At 56.6% G+C, this 26237-nt stretch overlaps 1 protein-coding gene across 1 annotated transcript in view; it reads right to left on the bottom strand.

Annotated features, from left to right (window-relative positions):
- Nucleotides 1-20545: 20545 nt before the first annotated feature.
- The window catches only part of WDR27 (WD repeat domain 27), a 101300-nt gene continuing 95608 nt past the window's right edge, over nt 20546-26237 (bottom strand). Inside the window, 1 exon segment of the mRNA XM_044242223.1 lies at nt 20546-20818. Coding sequence (XP_044098158.1) covers nt 20765-20818 — 54 coding nt within the window. The 3' untranslated portion in view covers nt 20546-20764.

The raw sequence follows: 26237 nt of genomic DNA, 5'->3' as shown, positions 1-26237 counted from the left end.
CTGTCCTCACCAGGCATCACCAGCCTGAACCTGAGGTCCTGCCCCCTTCCGAATGCCTTTTCATCTCATCCGTGGAGAACCCTCCCCCGAGGTGATGCCAGCTGGACACGTCTCTGTGCCCACCTGCGGCCCAGGCCACCACGGAATATCAGCACGGGCCTCGGGCGGGGAGAGGGGAGTTGCTCGGGCGAGGCCCGCCCACGTGATCCTGGCAGCAGGCTTCTCTCTGCCCCTGGAACATTCACGGGACAGGCAGGGCCCCCCGTGCCTGTGCCAGGCCCCCCTGCCCCTCAGGAACGGCCCACCTGCCCAGAACCCCCCCCCTCAGAAACTGCCCACTTACGCAGCACCTGTCCACGGACATGTCTATGCGGTCAGGCCTCTGCGGTCTCCAAATCCCTGACGGCCCCCACCTGCCCTCTGATTACCGGGTCGCCTGCCCCTTCTGCTTCCCACTCGCTCCCCTGTCCCAGACCAGCGCTTTCCCCGACAACCAGCGAAATAAACATCAACACCACAACAACTCCCTGATCCCAAACCCAAGGCTTCGGTCCCTTCCCCAGTACCCTTCCCTTCAGTTGACCTCTCTGGGCTTTCCAGAACATTCTGTGTCCTCGGCACAGCTGACCTCATACCGGTGTGTGTGTTGGCTGTTCTGTTCAGTGGTTTCCCCAGTTTTTTCTAGTTTTCCCATTTGTAGCATCAAAGTTCTTGTGTCCCTCACGCTGGACCGCGAGCCTCTCCCGCAGCCTCGAACCCCTCCGGGGGCCTCATGCCACCTGCGGCTCCGCCACGCCGGCATGTTGACGAGGCACGCCGACTCCCAGATCTGTCTCGGGCATGGAAGCCAACTGTATTTTCCTCCAAAGAGAAGGAAGCTTTCGGCCAAAATAGCAAACGATCCTTCGTGGCTTGGCAGTGAGGCCACGGAGGAAGAGAGACCTTGTCACCGGCAGGTCCCGCGAGAGAGGAGAGGGCACACGGCCCAGGGCAGGGACCTCCTTGCTGCGGGGGCCGTGACGTCCGGCCATGCGGGGGACGGGGTCTTGGAGCTGCGGTGGGAAACAGCCGGTGTCCCGAGGAAGATGATGCCCTGGTACCACGCGGGGCGTGCGGCTCGTTCTCACAGGCACCTGGGCCCTGGGGGCCGCGTCCCTTCGTCGCCGCAGAGCCCGGAATCTCACCAACGGCACCGAGCCGGGGCGCCCTCTACCCCACAGGGCCCTGCTTGGAGCCCGCGTCCCGGTCTCTCCGCACGTCTTCACTCTTGCTGCACTTGGCAGGGAAGGCAGCCCTGGGGGTGAGCGGGACGCGCTCGTCGGCGCCAAAGGAAGGGTCCCACGCCGTCCTCGTGCGCACGTCGCTGACAGCGTCGACGCGGCCGCTCAGGCGCGGTTAGGTCCGTGAGCGCCCGCCACAAACGCCAGCCCAGGAAACCATAACGCGACAGAAGTGTCCCGTTTAGTGACATGTTGCAAATTTTCCCTTTACAATCCGATGCGCCTGTGTGTCCCTTTCCCTTCTCCAGCACGTGGCTCCAGAAGATTTGAGCAGCAGTGAGGGGGCACGGAGAAATGACAGAGCTGGCAGGTGGCCCGCTGATGCCACGGCCTCCAGGAGAAGAGCGTTGCCTCTGCGCACGATCAGGCCGATCTACCCGTGCACAACACAGGAATGAACGTGTGTGCCCAGACCCACTCCAAGGCACCTGCACGTGTCTGCGAGCATGTCCCGTGTCGCCGTGGGAAGGTGACCCTGCCCTGCAAGCCCCCAGGGAAGGCCACGTTCTCTGGGTTGTGACGGCTCCAGCTTCCCTGAGAGGCACAGAGGCCCCTGTGGGCACCACCGTAAGCAAGGCCTTACCTTCCCAGCGTTTCGAGGCTGTTCAAGACCAGGCCAGAAACCCCCCCACCACAGCAAGGTGGCAGAGCCCAGGCCTCCATGTAAGCTGGCCTTTCTCAAACCGAAGGTCACGGCAGGCGTCGTCTGCCATCCAGGGCAGGGCCTGTGGACGGGGCAGGGGCCCACCACCGGGCATGCGAGCCAGGAGACGTTCTGTCCGGGTGCCCTGTCCTGGGCTGGGAAGGTGAGATTTTAACTTCTGCTAGAGGTGAAAATCACCTTTGCTCCCCGAGTGGTTCTCTCTTGTCGCTGCTTCTCATCTGCGGTGTCCTGTTCCTGGTTCACAGAGGCAACAGCTCCTGATGTCCCTGCGGCTGCTGATGGGAGATTCCCTTTCCCTCAGCAAGCCCGTTTCTGCTCCTTCCAGCGGACGGCTTTCTGCTTGATCTTCTGAGCTTTGTCTTTCATGCCTCAGGCCTCCACTCGCTCCTGCTTCTCTGGTCACGACTGTGACCGGGGAACAGAGACGAGGGGAATATCGGGCGGTGGGTGGCCCCTGGTGCATGTGACGGAGACTGTGGGCTGTCTGGCTGGGCCGCTGGCTGGGAGCCCCGGTATCTGCATCTTTAGTTCCTTGAGGCTGGTGGGCGGAAAGCCCTCTGACGTCCGCTGGGACCTCAGGACCCCTGATCTGCAGGCCCTAAATGAGGAAGGGGTGGGGCGAGGAGCCCTGCATGCACCACTGGCAAATAAGCACTGGCCACACTCCGGGACAGTGGTCATGCTCCCTCGAGAACCGGGCATCCCTCCGCTGTCACAGTTATCTGCAAGGCAGGATTGGGGCTGCTGCCCCCAGGCGTGGAAGCAGGAAGGGATCTCCAGCATCTTTACCATCATGCCTGATTTTAGCTCCACTCAGGCCCAGCTCAGAAGTGGCCGGTAATGCGTTTTTTTTGTCTTTTTGATTTTATTTTTTCAGTGTTCCAGGATCCATTGTTTATGTACCACACCCAGTGCTCCATGCAGTCTGTGCCCTCTTTAGTCCCCACCACCAGGCTCACCCCACCTCCCACCCTCCAAAACCCTCAGTTAGTTTCTCAGAGTCCACAGTCTCTCATGGTTCATCTCCCTGTCCGATTTCCCCCAACTCCCTTCTCCTCTCCATCTCCCCTTGTCCTCCATGCTATTTGTTATGCTCCACAAATAAGGGAAACCATATGATAATTGACTTTCTCTGCTTGACTCATTTCACTCAGCATAATCTCCTCCAGTCCCGTCCATGTTGCTACAAAAGTTGGGTATTCGTCCTTTCTGATGGAGGCATCATACTCCATAGTGTATATGGACCACATCTTCCTTATCCATTCATCCGTTGAAGGGCATCTCAGCTCCTTCCACAGTTTGGCGACCGTGGCCATTGCTGCTATGAACATTGGGGTACAGATGGCCCTTCTTTTCACTCCATCTGTATCTTTGGGGTAAATACCCAGGAGTGCAATTGCAGGGTCATAGGGAAGCTCTATTTTTAATTTCTTGAGGAATCTCCACACTGTTCTCCAAAGAGGCTGCACCAACTTGCATTCCCACCAACAGTGGAAGAGGGTTCCCCTTTCTCCACATCCCCTCCAACGCATGTTGTTTCCTGTTTTGTTAATTTTGGCCATTCTAACTGGTGTAAGGTGATATCTCAATGTGGTTTTAATTTGAATCTCCCTGAGGGCTAATGATGATGAGCATTTTTTCATGTGTCTGATAGCCATTTGTATGTCTTCATTGGAGAAGTGTCTGTTCATGTCTTCTGCCCATTTTTTGATGTGATTATCTGTTTTTTGAGTGTTGAGTTTGAGGAGTTCTTTATAGATCTTGGATATCACCCCTTTGTCTACAGTGTCATTTGTAAATATCTTCTCCCATCCCATGGGTTGCCTCTTTGTTTTCTTGACTGTTTCCTTTGCTGTGCAGAAGCTTTTGATTTTGATGAAGTCCCAAAAGTTCATTGTCGCTTTTGTTTCCTTTGCCCTTAGAGACATATCTTGAAAAAAGTTGCTGTGGCTGATGTCGAAGAGGTTACTGCTTGTGTTCTCCTCTAGGATTCTGAGGGATTCCTGCCTCACCGTATAAAAGTAATAGAATTTTGGGAGATAGAGAGAAGTCGGATGAAGGGTGATGGGTTCGGCAGGCACAGGGAGTCCCGAGGCAGCCGTGAGCAGAGCTAGGACCCAGCCGAGTGACATGTGTGGGGTCTTCCAACCCTTGGGACTCCCTGTGCCGAATCCATCACCCTTCTTCCAACTTTTATCGCTCAAAATTTTATAGCTATTTGATCCCCTCCAGTATATCTGATCTTTCTGAGTGTATTTATTTTTTAACAAGATTCCCTTTTGTGACATTTGGTGCATTTTTTACAAGGGAACGTGAGGTGAGATGGTGTGTGTCTTCGAACCAACCCTTTCCACTCTATAAACTGTGAGGATCTTCCCAATTCAGAGTTTTACATACAACTCTGAACATATTTTCATATATGGTAGAGACAAATATTCTAACATGATACAAACAGAACTCGACTTTCTTGAACACCATTTTTGAAACATTCACCCTTCCTTACGCTTGAACCCGAGGCTGCCGTTGTTGTAGATGAGGTCTTAAATGTGTTTACGGGAACTACTATTCCCTGTCCCTTCACTGGCCTATAAGTCAGGTCTCATAGCAGCCTTCTCAAATACACACACGTGCTCACACGCATGCACACACCCACAGCCACTGTGCACACACACACTGATGGATATTCACACACATGCACACACCGAGACACACTGCGCGCACACACACGTGCCCACACACACGCATACACTGAGACACACTGCGCGCACACACGCTCACAGATGCTCACACACATACTTCCAATGCCCCTGTGTGAAGAACGGAGCAGCGGGAAGAGCCCCCGGCCCCCTCAAGAGGCGCAGCCACACTCCAAGTCACGCTCCCCAGCAGCTCTTCCAGGCGTCTGAGCGCAAGCCGGCGTCTCCCTCCCCGCGCGCACGGCCGCTCCGGGAGGCACAGGGCGAGCGGACGGCTGGCTCGCTGCCCCCCACGTTAGCTCAGGAGTCCGCGGCGGTTCCTAGGGAAGCAGCACAGCACACTGGGGCAAATTCAGTGCTTTCTCCGTGTGGAAGCCAGCCCGTGCCCAACAAGCCAAAGACAATACCGACACACGCACGTGAACAGTAAAGGTCAAGACGGGTTCTTCTCGGGAGACATGTGCCTAGTGGGGAAACACCTGCTTCCAGTCAGGATTGATATAATATCTTCTGTGCTTTTCTTTCGGTCAGAGAGAAAAAAACACAAGACAAAAGCAACGCAGAAACGTTCACTATTTCCAACAGTCCAAGAGAAAGAGGTCAGCTGTGGCCGGGCCGGCGAGCAGCTCGTGAATCTGCGTATTTATCCCGTGCGTCCGGGCATCGAGTCCTGAGGCGTCCTGAGCGCAGAGCCATCCGGGCACCCGAGCCGCGCAACGCAGCGATTCAGGACGGTTGAAAGGGGAGTGCGAAGGCCAGGACGCGTGACCAAAGCAAACGCATTAACCATGCTTGGAATGCTGAAGAAATAAAATAAAGTTTAAAAATATATAAAAAAAGTAATTTCAAATAGTTAAGACCATGAAGAGTGTTCGGACTGGAAGTTGGGGAAAACTGAGTTTTAGTCCCAGAATCTGCTTTTAATTCGTTCTCCAAGGTGGGGGATCCACTGATGCTTCCGGAGCCTCGGCTTCCTTGTCTCAGACGCACAGGCCAGGGCGCCTGAGCCCCAAGTCTCGCGGGTCCAGACTCTCCCCTGAGCATTTCTCCAGGACGGCGCCTCAGACCCCAGCTGCGGACAGGAGGTCCCGGGGGAGCTGCCGCGTCGGGAGCCGAGCACAACAGGGCAGGCCCGCGGCCGGCGAAGCCCCCGCTGCGGGTTCTCCTTCAAACCCCGAGAGCTTCTGAAGCGAGAGACAGGATCCAGCTTCACGTCCTTCGTTTCTGAAAGAAAGACAGAGAAGCAACACGGCGGCACCTACCCCGTCCCCAGACGTGGGCCTGCGGTGGGAGCTCTCGCCGCGTCCGCGCGTGAGCGGAGGAGACGCCCCCAGGGCCTCGCTCCGCCGACCCCAGAACGGAGCCGGGGAGCTCACCGTGCTGATGGGAGGCTGCAGACGTGTCGACACGCCTAGACCGCGTGGTCTGCAAATTTCTAACACCGAGTCATTCCCGAAGAGCATGAGAGGCGTCGGGTCGGGCCCTTCGGTTCTGAGAAACAGGAGCCCCTCGTGCAGGAATAAAAGGCGCGGGCCTTACTACGAGGCGCTCGGGGGACGGAGAACACCCAGGGGGCAGCTCATCTTGCACACGCGACCTCTCTGGGGTCCTCTCACCGGGTGTAGACGGAGCCATGCCGCAGCTCACAGTCCGGTTCCCAGCCTCCAGGACACATGATGTGACGGTCGGGCCTTCCAGGTCGGGGGCTCATAGCCCGGGGCCGGGAGAGGGACCGTCCCGCACGCAGCATGGGACGGTCCCCAACTTCTCCGCTCCAGAGAGCCCCGAAGGGCTGCCTGCACGCGGCCACTGCGTGGGCTGAGCAGACAGCGTTTTACTCTTAAGCGGAAAACTTACTTGTTCTATTCTAAAAAAATCTTTCCCCTTAGAAAGTATTCCTCCTCCCCCAGGAAATCAGAATAAGTAGGAGAAACCGACTGTCTAGAAACAGTACTGCAGGAGACTCTGTACCCAAAATGTTTGAAGCAGACGTTCCAAAAGTGAGTTATCTGTTTATAAAACACGATTCGCCTTCTCAGCGTCAGGTCTGTCCTGGGCACTTTCCCAATACCTTCCGGTACTTGCTGGGCCGCGGCGTTAATTATGTGAACGTCTGGATGGATTTTTCGGTGAACAAATGAGTCTCCCGTTGTCCATCGTTAGTTGTCCCGTGGAGCACACAGCCTTCAGGTCCACAGCGGCCCGTCTGCTCCCGTGGCAGCGCCGGCCCGCAGCGGGAAACCCCGTAACACCAGACGCCAGCCGGCGGTCAGCGCTTCGAGGAGGATCAGCAGGTCCCCAGAGCGGTGGCCCACTCGCCCGCCCCAGCACACGTCCAGGTCAGGCCGCGCTTCCGGCCGCATCGTGTCCTGAAGAGAGAACAGCTTCACACGACGGCGGGAACGGGCCACGGGACCGCAGCCGTCGGGGGAAACGGAGGGAAGGAGCGCATGCTCCCTGCCCCCCAGCAAGTTCTTCACGGATTCTCCCCTTGCAAATGTAGCTTCCCCAAGGCCCTTCTCTGCCTGGGCTGGTCGGCCTCTCTGCTGCGCGCCCAGGGTCCCCTTCAGGAGCTCAGCCGTGCAGACCTCGCTCCGCAGAACCCAGGGTAAGCGCGCCGGCCGCCCTGCTCTCTGCAAGGGGAGTTGCTGTTTGCCCCCCACAGACGCGCTCGGAGCTCCTGCGGGGAACCAGGCTTCCTTCCGTGTTCGAGGAGAGGTCACCACGGCCACCGTCCGGATCTCACTCCGAGCCACCCTGCGCCCCGCGGGAAGGCTTGCTCCCCATGGTCAGCAGTCGCCGGGGGTCCGCAGGTGCCAAACCGACACGCACAGGGCGGCCGCCCCGCTTCCGGACGAGGCACTGGGGCTCTGCTGAGGCACGACACCCCGTCACCGGGCCTTCCCCTGCTGCGGGCTGCCCCCCCCCCCGCCCCGAAGCACTCCTGACTTCTCCTCAACCCAGTTTAGTTCGGAAAATCCACACTCCGATATCCGTTCCGCTGCATTTCAGAGACTTTCTTCTGTGACTCGGTTAGGACTGTGGAGCCAAACAAAGTCTGCGTTTCTAAGTCACGTCCGATGCCTGCTCTTCTGCTCTTTCCACAACAAACTCCGTTTTCTGGGTCCATCTCCCTCACGGGCTCCAGAGAATGTCGTCTGGGGTGCAAGGTCCTCCGCCGTCCTTTCCGTTCTGACTGTTACTTTGCTCTCACAACTCCTCGAATTCACCACTTCTTCTTTGGTCATAAAAAATGTATTATTTAATTATAAAATCTACATTTTCCAAAAACATACCTTCCCAAAACATTGCCCAAATCAGGGGCGCCTGGGTGGCTCAGTGGGTTAAAGCCTCTGCCTTCGGCTCAGGTCATGATCTCGGGGTCCTGGGATCGAGCCCCGCATCGGGCTCTCTGCTCAGCAGGGAGCCTGCTTTCCTTCCTCTCTCTCTCTGCCTGCCTCTCTGCCTACTTGTGATCTCTGTCTGTCAAATAAATAAATAAATAATCTGAAAAAAAAAAAAAACAACAAAAACATTGCCCAAATCACGAAGGCATGGGTGTTTTTTCCCTGATAGTGATCTTCTAAGTCACATTCCCTTTCAGCAGTTAATGGAAATTAATGGCTCAGCTCAACCTCTGCCTTACGCCCGCGCCCGGCAAATACCACACACGTCACCTGCAGGGTCGTGTGCGCAGAGGCGCGGCGGGCTGCAGGGCTGTGGCCGGTCCTCCGGAGCAGCGCTCCAGCCCTCGGCAGCCTCCAGTCCTGAGTGAGCTGCCGCCTCTCCGAGCTCACTTCTCTTCTTGGGCGGCTGCGACACTCCTTGCAAACTTGTGAGCGGGGATTCCGTGAAATATCCCTGGAAAGTTACCGCAGGAAGGACAGACACAAGGGGGCTTTGCTCTGTGCGCGACTCATGATGCCCTTTTCCGTGTGACCCCCCTTCCTGGAAGCCAGGCCTCCCTTTCCCCGTTAGAAGGGCAGAGTTCAGAGCGCTCCCGGCGGGGCGCGCCCCCCGAGGGCACTCAGGCTCGTGACTCGGCGCAGAGTTGAGCGAGGTCGCCGGTGCTCACACACGCATCAGGCAAGAGGGACGGAGGGTCCCGGAGTCCAGGGACGACACAGACTAAGGAGCACCAGGTGGAGAGCAGGAGCCGGCCGCAGGTGGGAACGCGGGGTCTCCTGGCGCAGGGACCCTGTGGAATGAGGAGAAGGCGGCGCGCGGGCCAGGCCATGCCACCCCTCCCGGGAGCAGGGACCAGTGCAGAGCCCTGCCACGCCCAGCGACACCGGACGGGAAGCACATTTGTGGCGGGGACAAGAAGAGAATGACGGCATCCACAGGCACCGCAACCCGCACGTCTGCAGACGCCCCAGAAGCCAGTACCGCTTTCTTCCTGACCCGGACAGACCCGGACGGGCCGCTGCCCGGAACTGCACTGCCTCCGTCGGGGCTCGGCCCGAGTCCTCCCCGAGCGCTTTGCTGCCAGTCCCTGAGCTCGAAGGCTCTGCGGTCTGTGTGTCCTGCCTCTCGCTCACGTGGAGGCTCTGCTGACCGGCCCAGAACGTGGTCCCTCCGGCTTCACGGTCTCCGGGTCCCACTGCCCAGCCCAGACGTGACCGAGAGTAAAACCTCGCAGTTTGGGAGGCACAGCTGCTGGGCGTCGGCCGGGGCTCCCGGGACCAGCGTCTGTGCCCATCAAGAGGCGCCTTCTCTTTCAGTTATGTCGTCCACACTGCGGAACTGCCTCTTCGAGGAATCTTGCTTCAAGAATAGTTTGGTTTCTGAGTCAGCTCGCCTTATCCCAAAGCTCTCTGCGGCCTCCACACCTGAGCCGCTCCGCGGGGCCACCTGCTCACGTGGTCGGGCCGCGCCAGCCCCTTATCTTCTGGACGTCATTGTCACAGAGGCCAGACAGATTTTTGTAATCTGCTTTTAATTATTTCGTTTTCTATCAGAATGTTGAAAATTTTCTTGCATCTTTTTAAAGTATTTTGCTAGAAATGCAACAGATTCCCATATATTGGCATTATATCCTATAACTTTGCTGAATTCATGTATTAGTCCTGGCATCAATAATGAAGCAGCGGAAAGAGAAATCAAGGAATCAGTCCCATTTGCAATGGCACCAAAAACCATAAGATACCTAGGAATAAAGATCTTTATTCTGAAAACTGTATAATACTTATGAAAGAAATTGAAGATGACACCAAAAAAATGGAAAAATAGTCCATGCTCACAGATTGGAAGAACAAATATTGTTAAAATGTCTATACTACCTAGAGCCATCTGCACATTTAATGCAATCCTTTTCAAAATACCATCAACTTTTTTCAAAGAAATTGAACAAATAATCCTAAAATTTACAGTAACCAGAAAAGACCCCAAATAGCCAGAGGAATGTTGAAAAATAAAACCAAAGCTGGGGGCATCACAATTCCAGACTTCAAGCTCTATTACAAAGCAGTGACCATCAAGACAGCATGGTCCTGGCACAAAAACAGACACATAGATCAATGCAACAGATCAGAGAGCCCAGAAATAGAACCTCAACTCTATGGTCAACTAATCTTCGACAAAGCAGGAAAGAACATCCCATGGAAAGAAGACAGTCTTTTCAACAAATGGTGCTTGGAAAGGTGGACAGTCACATGCAGAAGAATGAAACAGGACCATTTCCTTATACCACACATGAAAAGAGACTCAACTTTCATCTTCTCAAAAGATGAAAGACCTCAGTGTGAGACAGGAATCCATCAGAATCCTTGCGAACACAAGCAGCAATCTCTTCGACCTCAGAACAGAGCAACTTCTTTCAAGACACATCCCCAAAGGTGAGGGAAGCAAGGGCAAAAAGGACTACTGGGACTTCATCAAGATCAAAAGCTTTTGCACAGTGAAGGAAACAGTCAATGGGGGCGCCTGGGTGGCTCAGTGGGTTAAGCTGCTGCCTTCGGCTCAGGTCATGATCTCAGGGTCCTGGGATCGAGTCCCGCATCGGGCTCTCTGCTCAGCAGGGAGCCTGCTTCCCTCTCTCTCTACCTGCCTCTCCATCTACTTGTGATTTCTCTCTGTCAAATAAATAAATAAAATCTTTAAAAAAAAAACAGTCAATGAAACCAAAAGACAGAATGGGAGAAGATATTTGCAAAGAACATAATGGATAAAAGGCTAGTATCCAAAATCTATGAAGAACTTATCCAACTCAACACCCAAATAACAAATAATCCAATCAAGAAATGGGCAGAGGACATGAACAGACATTTCTGCAAAGAAGACATCCAGATGGCCAACAGACACACGAAAAAGCGCTCCATATCACTCAGCATCAGGGAAATACAGATCAAAACCACAGTGAGATACGACATCACACCAGTCAGAAAGGCTAAAATTAACCAGTCAGGGAATGACAGATGCTGGCGAGGATGCAGAGAAAGGGGAGCCTCCTACACGGTTGCTGGGAATGCAAGCTGGGGCAGCCGCTTTGGAAAACAGCATGGAGGTTCCTCAAAAAGTTGAAAATAGAACAACCTTGTGACCCAGCACTTGCACTAGGTTTGAAGAGCACACGCACCTCAGTGTTTACAGCAGCAATGTCCACAATGAATGGATAAAGATGTGATGTTAACACACCAGCACTCCAACGCAATGCCCATCCCAGCCACCCGATCCTCCCAGCCCCTGCCCCCAGCAACCTTCTGTTTGTTTCCTGAGATTAGGCATCTCTTATGGTTTGTCTCCGTCTCTGGTTGCGTCTTGTTTCATATTTTTCTTCTCTTCCCCTCTGATCCTCTGTCCTGTTGATCCTCTGTCTTGATCTCATATCAGGGAGATCATACGATGATTGTCTTTCTCCGACTGACTTATTCGCTCCCCATCGTACCCTCTCGTCCCATCCACGTTGTTGCAAATGGAAAGCTCTCATTTTTGATGGCTGCGTAATTTTCCATTGTAGACGCACCACATCTTCTTAGTTCCTCGAACTCTTAGTTCATCTGATATTACGAATATTGATCCAAAGTCTGGGCACATACCACCAGTGACCTTGGGCGTGGGTGTTCTTTCTCCATCAACCACACTACACAGGCAGCCCATCAAACCGTGGACCAGGGGTTCCTGCTACAAATGTCGTCAGAGCCAGTGATGGCTGCATTCAGATTTGGGAGGGGTTTATGTGGCTTTTCCCAGGGTACAGACACTAGAGCACCTAAGAACAGAAGTAAACAAAAGCTGCCCGACTGCACCGGCAGTATGGGGTCACCCTGCCCACATACATACCGGGTGGCCCCAGAGAAACCCAGGGCATGTGTGAGACAAATCTCTGGTCATGGTTCCCCCCGCTGGCTGGGCTGTGGTATGTGGGGACAGGGGAGAACCTGTCCCATAGCAACACAATCCCCAGCCTCCCTCTCCTGCAGGCCAGGTGGGCACATTCTGTCCTCCACTGATACCACCAGCCACCACCGGTGTCTTGGTCCCTCGTCACCCTGGAGGAAGGAGCTTTGAATGATCACCAGCAAAGCCCATCCTCCCGGAACCTGAAATGTCTCTGGTGAGAAAAGCTGTCCTCAGAATAGGATGGCCTTGGACATCATCTCCATCTCACAAGAAGGCCCCTGTGTGGTTTCCCAAACCAAGCGTGTACGTGTGTACCCGATGGGTCTGCTGATGGACCACCTTTATGAAGACACACAGGACACAAGTGAAAGCCCTGAATGACACGACCCCCAGCCTAGCGCAGCTAATACCAAAACCAACAGTCGGACCATGGGGCTCCTGGGGAAAAGCTGTCCCTGGTTTTGGGAATCACTGTCTTCCTCCCTGTTTTCTGTCGGACACGCTTGCATTGGTGCCATGGCCTCTGCCTCCCACGCAGCCAGAGCCGCACAGGGAGCCACCGCCAGGCGACCGTCACCCCTGGTGCAGCCCTCGGGACCCGTGCGAGAAGGACACACAGGGTGTAAGATCTGGCCACGAGGGGCGGAGCGTCGGAGGAGATCATGGAGAGGCAGTGAAGCAGGAGGACCCGTGAGCCGGACCCCAGCCACCACCCCGCTCCTGTCCCGCCCTGTGGGTTCTGCCCTTCTTTGACCCCAGAAGCTACCCAAGGACACAGCCTGAGATGGAGGTGACGTGTGAGCTTGTGAGCACCGGTGCCTGACTGAGCCCACGTGGGGCCTCTTCACACGCATCTCCGGTGTGTCGGGAGGACGCGGAGACCTCGCTCCTTGCTGTCACCAGCACGTTCCCCTCGCTCATTCAACGGGCCTCCTGTGCGCCTCAAGCGGCTGCGTCCTGCGGGTTTCCCGGCGCTCTGGGCCGCTGTGGGATCTCGTGGGGACGTTCCCGGCGGGGGGCGGAGGACTGGGCTTTTCGCCACTGAAGCATCTGACACTAGAGTTTTCTGTTGGTCAGAATGTCTAATTTCAAGAATTTCTGTCTTCGCGTTCGTTGTGAAGCTGGATACGAAGGGCCGTCCTCCTACAGTTCTTCCAGGTTAAACTGCGCCTTTGAAGTAAAGGTGCTTTCTGGGGAACACAGGGAATACGTGGAACAGAGCTGCATACGTGCCGTCCCGGGGATGGGAAGAGCTCCAGCAGACGGTAAAAAGCCTCCGCGTAATTTAGAAAGTCATTTTCATTTACTCACGCGTGATCACATATGCAGAAGAATCCCGAATACGGTAAGGGGAGTATTTCAGACACTCTGCTGGGTTAAAAACAGGACGCAAGAGTGTTTAAAGTTTTCATTTCAGCCAGAATATATACTGTGGTTGGTACGGATAAAATAAATTACAGGATCACGGAACAGAGAGAAACGTTGTCTGGAATCGTGGCACCTCTGTTGGGGGACGGTCTTCGCTCCGTGCGTTCTCGCTGTAACAAAGCCTGGGTCTCGGCAAGAGCCTCCGTTAGGACCGATGGGGATTTACCCGAAGAATCAAAAACATGACTAGTGAGGATGAACACCTTTTCATGTGTCTGATAGCCATTTGTATGTCTTCATTGGAGAAGTGTCTGTCCATATCTTCTGCCCATTTTTTGATATGATTGTCTGTTTTGTGTGTGTTGAGTTTCAGGAGTTCATTATAGATCCTGGATATCAACCTTTTGTCTGTACTGTCATTTGTGAATATCTTCTCCCATTCGTCAACACTAGCCATCAGGGAGATTCAAATTAAAACCACATTGAGATATCACCTTACACCAGTTAGAATGGACAAAATTAGCAAGACAGGAAACAACATGCGTTGGAGGGGATGTGGAGAAAGGGGAACCCTCTTCCACTGTTGGTGGGAATGCAAGTTGGTGCAGCCTCTTTGGAGAACAGTGTGGAGATTCCTCAAGAAATTAAAAATAGAGCTTCCCTACGACCCTGCCATTGCACTCCTGGGTATTTACCCCAAAGATACAGATGTCGTGATAAGAGGGGCCATCTGTACCCCAATGTTTATAGCAGCAATGGCCACGGTTGCCAAACTATGGCAAGAACCAAGATGCCCTTCAACGGACAAATGGATAAGGAAGATGTGGTCCATATACACTATGGAGTATGATGCCTCCATCAGAAAGGATGAATACCCAACTTTTGTAGCAACATGGACGGGACTGGAAGAGATGATGCTGAGTGAAATCAGTCAAGCAGAGAGAGTCAACTATCATATGGTTTCACTTATTTGTGGAGCATAACAAATAGCATGGAGGACAAGGGGAGATGGAGAGGAGTAGGGAATTTGGGTAAATTGTTAGGGGAGGTGAACCATGAGAGACTATGGACTCTGAAAAACAGTCTGAGGGGTTTGAAGTGGCGGGGGGGTGGGAGGTTGGGGTACCAGGTGGTGGGTATTATAGAGGGCACGGCTTGCATGGAGCACTGGGTGTGGTGAAAAAATAATGAATACTGTTTTTCTGAAAATAAATAAATTGGGGGAAAAAAAAGAAATAAATGAAGCTATCAAAGACTAAAAAAAAAAAAAAAAAATTGAGGAGACAATGACCTCGGCCCAGAGTCCGGTGCTCTGCTGCACAGGGCGGCCGGGTCCGTTCCCTGAGACCACAGCCCCACACAGCGCACCGGCGGGGTCCTGCTGGCGCCCGAGTCTGTTCCCGCCACAGGAGAACCCGTCCAGCGGCCACCAAGGGAAGAGGCTTCTCCTCGTGGGCGTCCCCCACCTGCGACTGGCACTGGCCGCTGGGAGCCGTCCTCCAGTCCGCCCCGCGCCGTGGCCCATGCGACGGCAGTGCACTGGGGTCCGGGCGTGCCCGCTGTGCTTCCCTGGCAGGTGCCTGCTCCCCGGGAGCGTGGACGTTCTGGGGCAGGGGCACAGGAATGGTGGCGCCCACCTCCCGGCGACACAGGGGCTTCGTTGACGCTGGACGGCTGCTCCGGGGACGGGCGCGGCAGGGAGGTGGGCGGCGGTGCACGAGGCTGTGAAGCCAGAGCCCCTGGGGGAGCCTGAGGGGAGCCCGGTCACAGAACTGGGCTAGGTCAGGGCAGCCACTCCCTGTGGCACCCTCCTCCGAGGCCCCGGTGGAGAAGGACCACGCGCGGCCCCCTCCCCGTCCGTGGGCAGAGGGGGCTCCGTTTATCCGGCGACCTTCCACTCAGGGTGATGTGCCCATGGCCACTTCCTGGGGACACAGCCCAGCGTTCCGCCCCTGCAGGATCGGGCCCTCCCGCCGGTGGCCCAGAGCCCGCCCCGCAGGCCGCCCCGCACACGCCCAGCAACGCCCCTCCTCTGTGGCCGGGGCGGTGCTCTGCCAAGGCCGGCCGAGGTCTGCGGCTCCGTCCGTCGGAGCTGGAGTCCTCCCTCGCTCAGGGTGGGATCCCACGGGGTCTCCCCTCTCTGGGTGCTGGCTGTTTCACAGGCGGCCGTCCCCTGCCCACGCGGCGTGTGCTGTCTCTGCTCCACACCGGCCCAGGCAGGGACCACGCTTCTCCGGAGCTCCACACGCGAAGGGCACTCAGGACGCACGGGGCAGCTGGGCAGGGCGCGGCGTCGCTTCCCGGAAGTCTCGGCCGTGGGCTGCTGTCCACCCCACACGCCCAGCCACCCTGCTCCAAAGGCCCCGGGTCTTCCGCTCCCTTTGACAACCCCTCAGCTCTGGAAACTCCATCCCACAAGAAAAGGCACGTTAGTGCGCTCGGACACAGCGGGGTTTCAGATCCCACCCAACCTCCCCACATCCCCGCGTCTATAGACACCGAATTCCACAGCCCAGTGTTGAATTCACTTCTGTCTGCATCCCAGCACCTCCTCTGCCGTGGGGGGGAGCCAGGGGGGCCTGTGGCCAAGAAAAGCCAGGAAACTCTCCCCCACCAACGCCAACGTGCTCTCCCTCCTCTGCACAAGTGCGGAGAAAGAGAAGCCCGGTTCCAGGAAAACGGGTGTGATCGCTCCAGAAAACGCTGCGCTGCACTCCCCGAGAGAGAGAAGGAAGGGCTGATGTGAGCGAAGTTTCAGGACAGGCTCCTGCAGGCTCGTGGGAGCTGGAGTGGGAGGAGAGCCCGGTGTGCGGCCGGCCACGAGGCCCGCAGACTCGGAGCGGGGAGGAGGAGTCAGATCCGCGGAGAGACAAGGGACATCTGTGCCGTGATGGGCTCTGAACCGGCCAGGGGCACGCAGGGTCCTGGCGAGACAGCAGGAGGCCTGCAGCGCCCGGAAGCGGCTGAACCGGGAGAGCCGCGGCCGCCTAAGGCAGCAGGACTCGCGGCTGAGCCCGAGGACACACACTCCAAGAGCAGGAGCATCGGGAGCCTGAGCGATCGCGGCAGGGAGGGCCGGAGGTGCCGGAGAGCCGGCCGGAGGGCGGGACGGGGGCAGGCGCGGAGCGGGAGGAAAACAGGAGGATGAGGACAGGAGCCCCCGAAGTGCCCGCGGCGAGCTGGCGGTGTGCTCAGAGCAGAGACACTGCCTCGCTGCTCCCCGAGGCGCCCGCCCGTTCGGGTAACGGTCCTGTGGCTGAGAAGGGAAGCGGCTGTCCTGGTCGTGGTCATGGGACTTGTGAAGCTGGAGGAGGACTTACAGGGAGGGTCCCACGGGCACAGGCAACAAGGGCAGCCGGGAAACCCCCCTCCTGCTGTGGCCTCGTCCTGGCCAGTTGGCAGCTGTAGAATACTCCGGGTGAAGACCAGGGACAGGCATCCTGGGGCAAAGGGCGGGAAAGGCAGGGGCGGCTGGGAGCTGGCGCAGCGGGGTGCGCGGGGGAGACGGCAGGAGGGTCGTGCTGAGGAAGGAGCTCTGGGGCTGGCCCCTGTGGTAGGTGACACGGGCCCCAGAAGGCAGGAGAACAGCCGCGGACGCAGGTGTTGGGGGGACCGAAGGGGAAGGAGGTGCCTCACAGCACGTGGGCTGCCCCCAGGCAGCTGCTGTGCCCCTGGGAGGACATCCTTATCCTCTGAGGAGGGGGCCGAGGGCATCTCCTACCAGTGAGGAAGCAGCAAGGAGCAGGGTCCGGGGGCTGAGTGTGTCTGCCCAGCTCCTTGGTTCTGGCCCAGGCAAAGCCACATGAACCTCAGCCTTGGCCACGCACGCGTGGGACACCATGGTCGCGCCGGGAGGTCTGGAGCCACCAGATCATCCCTCAACTCCCTGAGCGGGTCTGAGGCTGCGGCAGACAAGACTCCGGGAAGGGCAGGGTTCCAGCAAGTAGGACGAAGGAGCCCCGAGCAGCCAGTGGGTCTGGCTGTGGCTTGCGGCACCGGGTGTGGGACGTCGTCTGGAGCACAACGGGCCACACGCAGGGACAGAGAAGGTGACAAACAGCTGTCAGGGATACAGTGTGGGGTCTGGCCAAGGCTTAGAAAGGCACACTGGCTACGGCGAGCCTGACGTGCAGGCCGACGAGATGAGAACATCACTGGAGCGTGTGTCGGAGTCAGAGCTCTCTCTGCCCACCACCCTGCAGGCCTGGGCTGCTCGGCCCCTCACCCTGGGCCAGGCCCGGAACCGGAGTCCTTCTGCGTCCGCCCAGGGGTTCCTGCGGGGAGCTCGTGGTGGAAAGCAGAGGTCAGGACGGGGTCAGCTGCCGGGGAAGCTGAGGAGGGAAGCTGTGCCCCCGAGCACCAGAGCAACCCTAGCATGGGCTGCAGGGGGGCCGCCCGCTCAGGCCCCCACAAAGCAGATGCCCAGGGAAGGGGCACCGTCTGAGGCCACTCAAAGAAAACACTCCCTTCCAATGAGTCTCCCGCTGCACTGGAAAGCACAACACTGGGAATGTTTCTGTGCAGACGCTGTCGGGGAGAACCTGGCTCACCCGGAGCTGCACGAGACACCTGCAGACATTACTACAGAAGCAGCTTCTCACGGGTTTACCTGGGAAATGGACACATTCAGGGAAGGAGCATAAACCTGCTATCTTTTTCCAGAAATTTGAAAATTCCAATCTTCTCATTTCTGTTTAGGACAAAAGACCTTGGATTTGTGGGGTCCTTCCACCCATGGGGAGAGCACAGACCCCTAGGGGCAGCCTCCCTCCCCACCCCTGCCCTACTCTGACACCAGAAGATAAACCCTTTGAAAATGCCGCTCCCACTGTGGCCCAACAGAGGTGCAAGCAGGGACCCCAGCACTCTCGCTGCAGAAGGGCCGTGGGGCAGAGAAAAGGGCGTTGACTATGAGAAAGCCAGCCTTCCGGCAGGTCAGTGAACACTGTGCCCCTCCACGCGAGGCAGCGAGGGCCCGGAGACAGGACCTGAGATTGGTGCGTGGAGCGGCCGGGGCTCGTCCGCGCGGGGACCCTGCAGCAGGGGCAGCGTCTGCGGGCCTGCGGGAGGCTCCCAAGGGACACGTGTGCGTCCCGAGGGGCAGTCGGCCGGTTTCCTGATCTCCAGGGGGCACGCGGAAGACCATGGATCAGCTCCGCACGTTACATGTCTGCTGTGGCTGCTTGTTGGAGAGGAGGGTCTGCACTCCTCTCTCCTTGCGACTGGCCCCCCGGTGCGACCTGCTCGGGGCTTCTCCCTGCGGCCACGTGCGAGGGTCCCGGGGGCTACGCGGTCACCTGCTGCCCATGCACTTGGCTCACCACCCCAGGGCACTGACGGGCCTTCTCCAAGAGAACCAGTGTCCCCAAGCTAACAGCGGCACCGAGGGACACCAGCCACGGGCCCACCAACAGGGCGGCTTGGGACCTGCAGAAACAAGGAGGGAGGGAAGGCTCCGTGTGGTCCTATGGGGCCAAGGTCTTGAGCCAGGAATGAAATTCCTGCCGTCCTCCGGGCTATCCGAGGAAAGAAGGGGCGAGGGGGGATGGGGAACCCTAGCAGAGCACAGGTTTGATGGGAGCGGGCTGCAGCGGCAAGCCGGCTGACACGTGAGCGTGTGTGCACAGCCCAGCCGGGCAAGTAAGTCCTGCTGGGCAGAGTCCGTCTCCCACGACCACACAAGCGTGCACGCCCGTGCGAGCTCAGGTACTTGTGTGAGCTTACACACTTGTGCAGGCTCACACACTCATAAAGATCACACCCCATGCAAGTTCACACACCTGTGCAAGCTCACATGCACTCAGGCTCACACCCCACATGAGCTCAGATACTCCTGCAACCTCACACACGCGTGCAAGCTCGCACACCTGTGTATCCTTCCTGAGCCTCATCCCCAGACTCAGATCTTCCCCACACCTGAGTCCACTCCCCAGGGCCTCACCCCAGTGCGGGCTCCCCCCACCCCGGCAAGTCCCTCTGCCCCTGAATCTGCTTTCACAGTGAGATGCACTTTCTGTAAAGGGCTCTGTCCCTCAGAGGAAAACAGAAGACCAGGGAGCTCACGGTGGCCCACAGCCTGGCTTCCAGGGAGCTCGGGCTGCGGGGAGGGGACGCCCAGCCTGACTCTGCAGGAGGACAGGGGGTCCCGGAAGGTTTAACAGGCAGAGGGACCCAAGTGCCATGAAGGCTGGAGGGGGGGTGGCTGGCACCGGCTGCACCACGGAGGGACCTTGGGGATGTCACCGTCAGGGACGCGAGCCAGCCAGGAAGTGGGACCCCCCCAGTGGAATCCACGGACTGGGGCGGGAGGGTCAGGGCCAGGTGGGGTGGAGCGGGGCTGACGGGGGTGGTTTCCCTCCTGCCAGAGGAGAAGGTTCTGGAAGCCTCGGCCGCGGCGACCGCACAGCAGAGTAAGAGCCGCAGCACCCCAGAACCCTCCGACGGGCTCGGACGGCCGCCTTACGTGCGTCTCCCCAGAACCGAGAGTAATGCGGAAAGAGACGCGCAAGGCAGTAACCGAGGTCAAGACTATGAAGTAAGAGTCCAGGGTTTTCTTGCCTCGTGAATTACGCTTCGCTTACTTATTCTTAACCAGTTTCGAAGTAACTTTGTTTTAACAAGGGAAACAACAGAATTGCTATAAATGGATAAAAGAACTCCCAAGTGTTGGGAAGAAGAAAAATGGGTTTTCTAAAATGTGGCTCCTCCAACACTGCTGGGAAGGGCGTGTCTCTGTGGCGGGTGCGCGGACGTCCCACGTGGAGCCGGAGCCCAGCCCAGCCCTCAGCTCTACAGCTCTCGGCAGGAGAGGACCAGAGGAGGGCAGGGCTCGTGCCAGAATTTCCCGCGGCCTGTCTAGGCCGGCCTGAGAGGCTCTGCCCCGGGCGGCCTGCGTGCGGTCAGCCGTTCACCGTCTGGAAGAATCCTGACTCTCCTGGGGTCCCAGAAAGACCTGCTTCTGGAGCGTCAGAGGAAAGACGCCTGCTGCCCACCCCAGGACAGCCGTTTGTGTCTGCGGAATTCGTGGGGGACCCTGGGGACCCCACCGCTGCTGGGGGGAAAGGCCCAGAAGCCAACCTGGGGGCAGAGCCCCAGTCACCAAGCAAAGCCAGGGCCTGTGGTCAGAAGGCCGGTGGGCCGCGCCGCCCACTGCTCCGTGTGCACCCCACAAAGTCTGTCAGGAAACAAACCCCAGGTTACTTTTTATTGAAGAGCATTCTGTTTCAGCTTGACCACGTCCTGTGCAGAAGTGCTGGACGCCGACTCCGGTCGTCCAGCAAGGGGACCCTTGGGAGGCGCAGGGAGCCCCCAGGCGTGCGCGTGGCAGAGCAGAGCCGTGGAGCGAAGGGACGCAAATCCCGGTGGGGCTGTGAGCAGGACCCCTGGCCGGCCATGCAGGCCCCTCACCCCTGCGGTCAGTGACCGGCTCCGAACAGCTGCAGTTTTCCGTCCAGGCTGACCGTGGCGAGCTGCAACCGAAAACACGACGTCGTGTGCTTCCGTCCCTCTCCTGAGGGGAGGGCCCTGCACACTCACGGTGTGGGTTCCGCTCGCTGGGGACTTTCTAGAGCACAGAACAAAGTGCATTAGCAAGAGTGACCTCACCACACCGATGGCTGATGACTGCAAACCACGCGTCGCGGCTGTTCTGAGGCCAGCGAGCGCCACGTGCCCGGAAGACCACAGGACGGCCTGCAGGAGCCTCTGCCGGCTCTCAGCCGCGCACGGGAGCCGCGCACGGGAGCCCCAGCCCTCCGGCTTCCCACCGCTGCACTCTCTTCCCCGGGGCCGAGGGCGGCTCGCTCTCTGGGCGGAGAGGGGGGCTCCGCAGACAAGGAGCCAGGCCCCTTCCCTGCTCCTTTGTTCCCAGGGGCCGGCTGGCAAAGCCCACCTCTGAGCTCAGGGGGGGCCGTGGGCTGTGGCCCCCGTGCTCTCACGCCGCATCCCAGGTGGCCTCCGCTGTCTGCCGACGCTGGCTGGCCACAGCGACACTGCCTCGCGTTCTGCGCTTTTGAAACGTTACACGAATCACCACTTGGGACGTCGTCCATGGTGACGTCAAACCCATCAATTATCCTCTTCTTGCCTGAAGAAGCCATTGTGACCGTGACCTGTCCTATGGTCCAAAACCTGGATGGCTCTTTGAATCTGCTGTTCATCCAAATGCATAATCGGCCCCAGGGCTTCGCGCTGCCGTGGCTTCGCCCAGCGGGGCCACGTCCCAGCCTGACCTTCCCACCGTGTGCCCACAACCACCACACCTGAGGCCTCACACCCTCCTGGAGCTGCATGACGCCCGTAGCCCCTCGTCCCCCTTGCAAACACCAGCAATCCAGTGTTACGTCAGGAATCTGGACGAGACCCACGAGGTCAGAGGCCTGTGGTCTTGCAGGGTGCTCCCCCCACATCTGTGCCCCGTGGGCCTGGAAATGCTCTCGGAGTCCATGTCACCACCAGGCATGGCTGCCTCGAGGGCATGAGGGACAGGCGTACTCCCGAAGCCTTTCACAGCTGGTCCCTCCCTCCCTGCCCCTCCCTCCCCTCCCCTCCCCTCCCCTCCCCTGTCCGCGGTTCCTGCCGCTACGGTGCTGCAACTCAGTACCCGTGTCATGCCTGAGCCGAGGCGGCCTCCCTCTCTTCAGCCACGCGTCGCTGTAGCGCCCTGCATCAGGGACACCGGGGCCCACTGAGCCCACTGGCCGGGTAAAGGAGGAGATGACATCACAAGGAGCCATGTGTACATTTGATTTTTAAGAGCCTCTGCCTTAGAAAAGGTAGAAGATCCGTAGGAGAATAGTCAGTAGGCGATGACCTCACTGCTTCTGTCCACAGACCCAGATGTTCTAAAATCCGCTGGCCAAGAGGAAGACAGGACAGCAGGACACAGCCCCAACTCCAGGGGTGTAGCCCTTTCCTGGGATCATTCCCCGGGTCACGCCCGGAGAGCGGGTGACAGCGGACAGTTGTGGGGGCCGCGTCCCACGCATCCATCCATTCACCCCAGAGCACAGTCCGGGGCAGCCGGCACTGCACGGAGCGGTGGAGGAGGTGCGCAGACCTGGGCCCGGCGGAGATGCTGCACGGACACAGCCCAGGCTGCCCTGATGAGGGCCTCACTGTTGTCCGGCTCACCCTGTGTGCTCCAGATGAGTTGCTCCAGCAACCCCGGGAGCCTGTCTAGCCTGGGCTGGAAGGCAAAGCAGCAGGTCGACGGCCGAGGAACCACCGAGGTGTGCTGCTCATGGGCTGGGACCCAGGAGACCGAGGCAGCAGGCACAGTGCGTTCCAGGGGACGTTGCAGGCGGCCTTCTGAAGCTCTTTCTGGGGCACAGAGCCGGTCCCTGAGGGTTCCACGTCATGACCAAGGCCCCCCTCCTCATACCAACGCATCCTGTCCATTGCAGAGCCCAGTCAGGGTTTGGGGTGGCGAGGAACCACACTGACCGCCAGCCAGTGAGGCACGCAGGAGAAAGCAACGCACCTGAGAGTGCGTGCAGAGACCGACGCTTGCCACAGACATCCGCTCGGCCGTCCCCGGGAGCGCATACCAGCGGGGCTCTGTGTCCCCCGGCGACACGCGGGCTCGGCCCACACACGGTGGGTGCTGTGCCCGCAGCTCCCCGGGTATCCACACCTCGTGCTCCCTTGGGAAACCTATCCCAGATCACCTCGGCTTTCCTAACACCATCGTTTTTCTTCTTTTCTTAGCTACTGACAGGTTCAAGACGTCCCGATAACATCTTAAGTGATCATCCATCTATCAACAACTTCTTGGGTGACATGTCACGTTGATTGACACGGACGGGTCTTTGCTATCCTAAGTGATTCAGTGAATCAAACATGAGAAATGCAGAAATAACAAAAGCACCATATCTGAGTGTTTCTAGCACAGCACCATGCCCTGTGTGGCGCATTCCTCTATGGATACAGACAGCGATATCGGGCTGACACGGACACCCTGCCTCAGAAGACCCGAGCACAGGCATCTCGGATCTCATGACCGGATTACGATGGTAGATCCCTTCCAGAGTTTCCGTGTGCAGATCACAAACACAGATTTGGAGCCAGACATTTTCTACCACATACCTGCCGTACAGTGAGGAGTAAGTCACGGCCCACTACCTCCATCCAGGAGACGTACTGGGGTGACATTACCTTCCCAGAGTGAGAAGGGCTGTATCTGCTCATGGGTGTCGAGCACCCACCAGAACCAGACGCGTAGGACAATGCAACCAACAGAACCGTGTGGACCAAACAGATGAAGGACAGATACAGATAAAAATCTGCACTTTTCAGACCCAGGACACCACTTACATAACCCGGAGAGTGATGGTCTGGTGTGTACAGTTCAGATTTTGGCCTGACAGTGTCTATTGTTTTGAGAGGAGAACTTGGCTTTATTTCAAAGAAATGGCTAAAATAAGATTTCACACTGAAGCAAACCTTCACTTATCCACAAGTCCCCAAGTAATCTTATGCTCATGGACATGTGTCAAATGTATTTTAAAATCTGTCTCTAATTGGAATATATCAGAAACAATTATTATAAATCACATGCATCTGGGATTTTTAAAAAATGAGGTTTATCTGTTCTAAATACCTCAGGCTGCAAAGCACCGCTACAAACCTCATACTAATGACGTCTTACAACACTAATAACCCTTTCTTAGAACATGTCTTCACACAACATAAAAATAAGCTTCAGATCGTGGGGGCAATTCTATCTCCAAACTTTTGAAACATTAGGATAAGCAACAAGATCCAGGGCATAAACATAGTAGCTCTTATTTTGGTGAGTTTCGTTTGAATTTGGTTAGGAATTCAACCTCCAGAGGTCAGATCTTCATCGCCGTGCACAGCATGCAAGCTGCACGTCCCCACTGTCTGCATCAGCTGCTCCCTGGGGTGCAGGTGCCCTTCGGAGGTGAAGAGAGCAGAGGGGAGCAGGGCCCGGGGCTGCGAGGCCGGTGGAGCCTCAGGAACCAGCACACGAGTTAGCCTGACAGAGACATGTCTAGACACATGGGACGCAAGACGGGTGACAAAGTACAGCCCAGAGTGGGAACGGCAGAGTCTCCGACTGCTCTGCCCGGGAGGCCGGAAGCCGCTGTGAGAACTCACAGGAGGGGTGTAGCTAACTCTTTTGGTAGTGAGGGACAGAAACCCAGCTTGGACAAGCTGAGCACAAAGGCACTGAATTACGTGGTCATTGGAATGTCTGAACGTGCTCGACAACGAAGATGGACTCCGGAGTCAGGAAGAGCCGAAGCCGTAGACGCGACCGTCACCAGCACCAGCACCTGTCACCCTGCCGTCATCCCCGGTGTCCACCCCAGCATGCTGTCCTTCTTCTTCTTTCTCTTTAGAAACCACATGTTTCTAATTTTCCAGTCCACATGGTCAGAAGAAAACAAGACAGACAGACAAAACAAGTGGCAACAAAATCCCATGTCACTTCAGCTCTGGGCTCCGGGCACTGTTTGTGCTGGTTCCAGTTTTGCCGTGGGGCCCAAGCAGGCTCATGTGCTCAGTAACTTGCTGCTCCTGGGACAACCACGGGGGTAGAAAGTTCCAGAAGGGCCGTGAGACAGAAAGACAAATTCTGAGGGAGAGGGACAAGTCTTTTCCTTCAGTAAAATCAGGACATCCCATGAAAGGGTGTGCATGCCATGCACTGCAGGAGGGTTCTGACCTCACCGTTGCTCTTGCAAGGTCAAGGCTAGTGACTCCTGAAGGGACTCATGTTCTGAGCTTGGACGAGCTGCAGGAAAATAGAGGAAAGCCTGGGAAAGGAACCAAAACCCAGGGTGACACGTTTATGACATCACTTTCTACCCAAGGAAATCACAGTTTCTGTTAAAGCAAAGTGTGCATGTATGTGCTAGGGGGACGACGTGGACGTTAACTGCCATGTGAACACAGAAGGTGCAGATGTGGGATCTCATAATAAAGGGAATTGGGCCAAGAAACCTGTAAAAAGTCAGAATATTCAGATGTTTAGACCTGAGTGAAGCACGGACAGGGAAGGCCACCTTGACACCAGGGAGAGGAGACGTCCCAGCCTGAGGTGAGGAAATCACCTCCAATATCCATAACCAAGGGCAGCACATATAGAGTCTGCTGTTTTCACCTACACTATGAGAAACAAAGAAATCCCTATCAAGGAACTAGCTAAAAAAAAAAAGTGGTCTCAGCTGTTTATATTCACAGAGCACCTGGGAGAGCAGACCAAAGACCACCGGGACCACTCCTCCACAAAAACCATGCAGGACCCTCAAGGATAAGCTTGCAGAAGGTCATCTCTGGACCCTTCCCTATGAAGTATACTGGACACGAGGCTCAGCAGGAATGGAGTACTGGACACTGTAGACAACACAGCCATTGGACATGGTCTGCAGATCAATATGCTTAAAATGGCTAGAAACATAATAAAAGAATAAGCTGTTATAATAAAGAACTAGAAGACTGAAAACAACCAAAGTGAAACTAGAAATTAGAGTCATCAAACATAAAATTTCATTTGATGAATTAAGAGCGGTTAAGAAACAGCTGAAGAGAGGATTTATAAACTGGAAGGCAGGTGTGAAGAAATCGCCCAGGATGTAGCTCATACAGTTGAAAGGATAGAAAATGTGAAGGAGACTTTAGATGACAAGACTGAGTATAAATATTCACTTAAGAAGAGTTCCACTTATTTCTGCACATTGACTTTGTGTCCTGCCACGTTGCTGAATTGCTGTATGAGTTCTAGTAGTTTGGGGGTGGAGTCTTTTGGGTTTTCCATATAAAGAGTCATGTCATCTGCGAAGAGAGAGAGTTTGACTTCTTCATTACCAATTTGGATACCTTTTATTTCTCTCTGTTGTCTGATTGCTGTTGCTAGGACTT

Source organism: Neovison vison, chromosome 1 (genome assembly GCF_020171115.1).
Source record: "Neovison vison isolate M4711 chromosome 1, ASM_NN_V1, whole genome shotgun sequence".
Classification (NCBI taxonomy): Eukaryota; Metazoa; Chordata; class Mammalia; order Carnivora; family Mustelidae; genus Neogale; species Neogale vison.
Note: the sequence above shows the minus strand (reverse complement) of the source record. Positions and strands in the feature narration are given on the sequence as shown.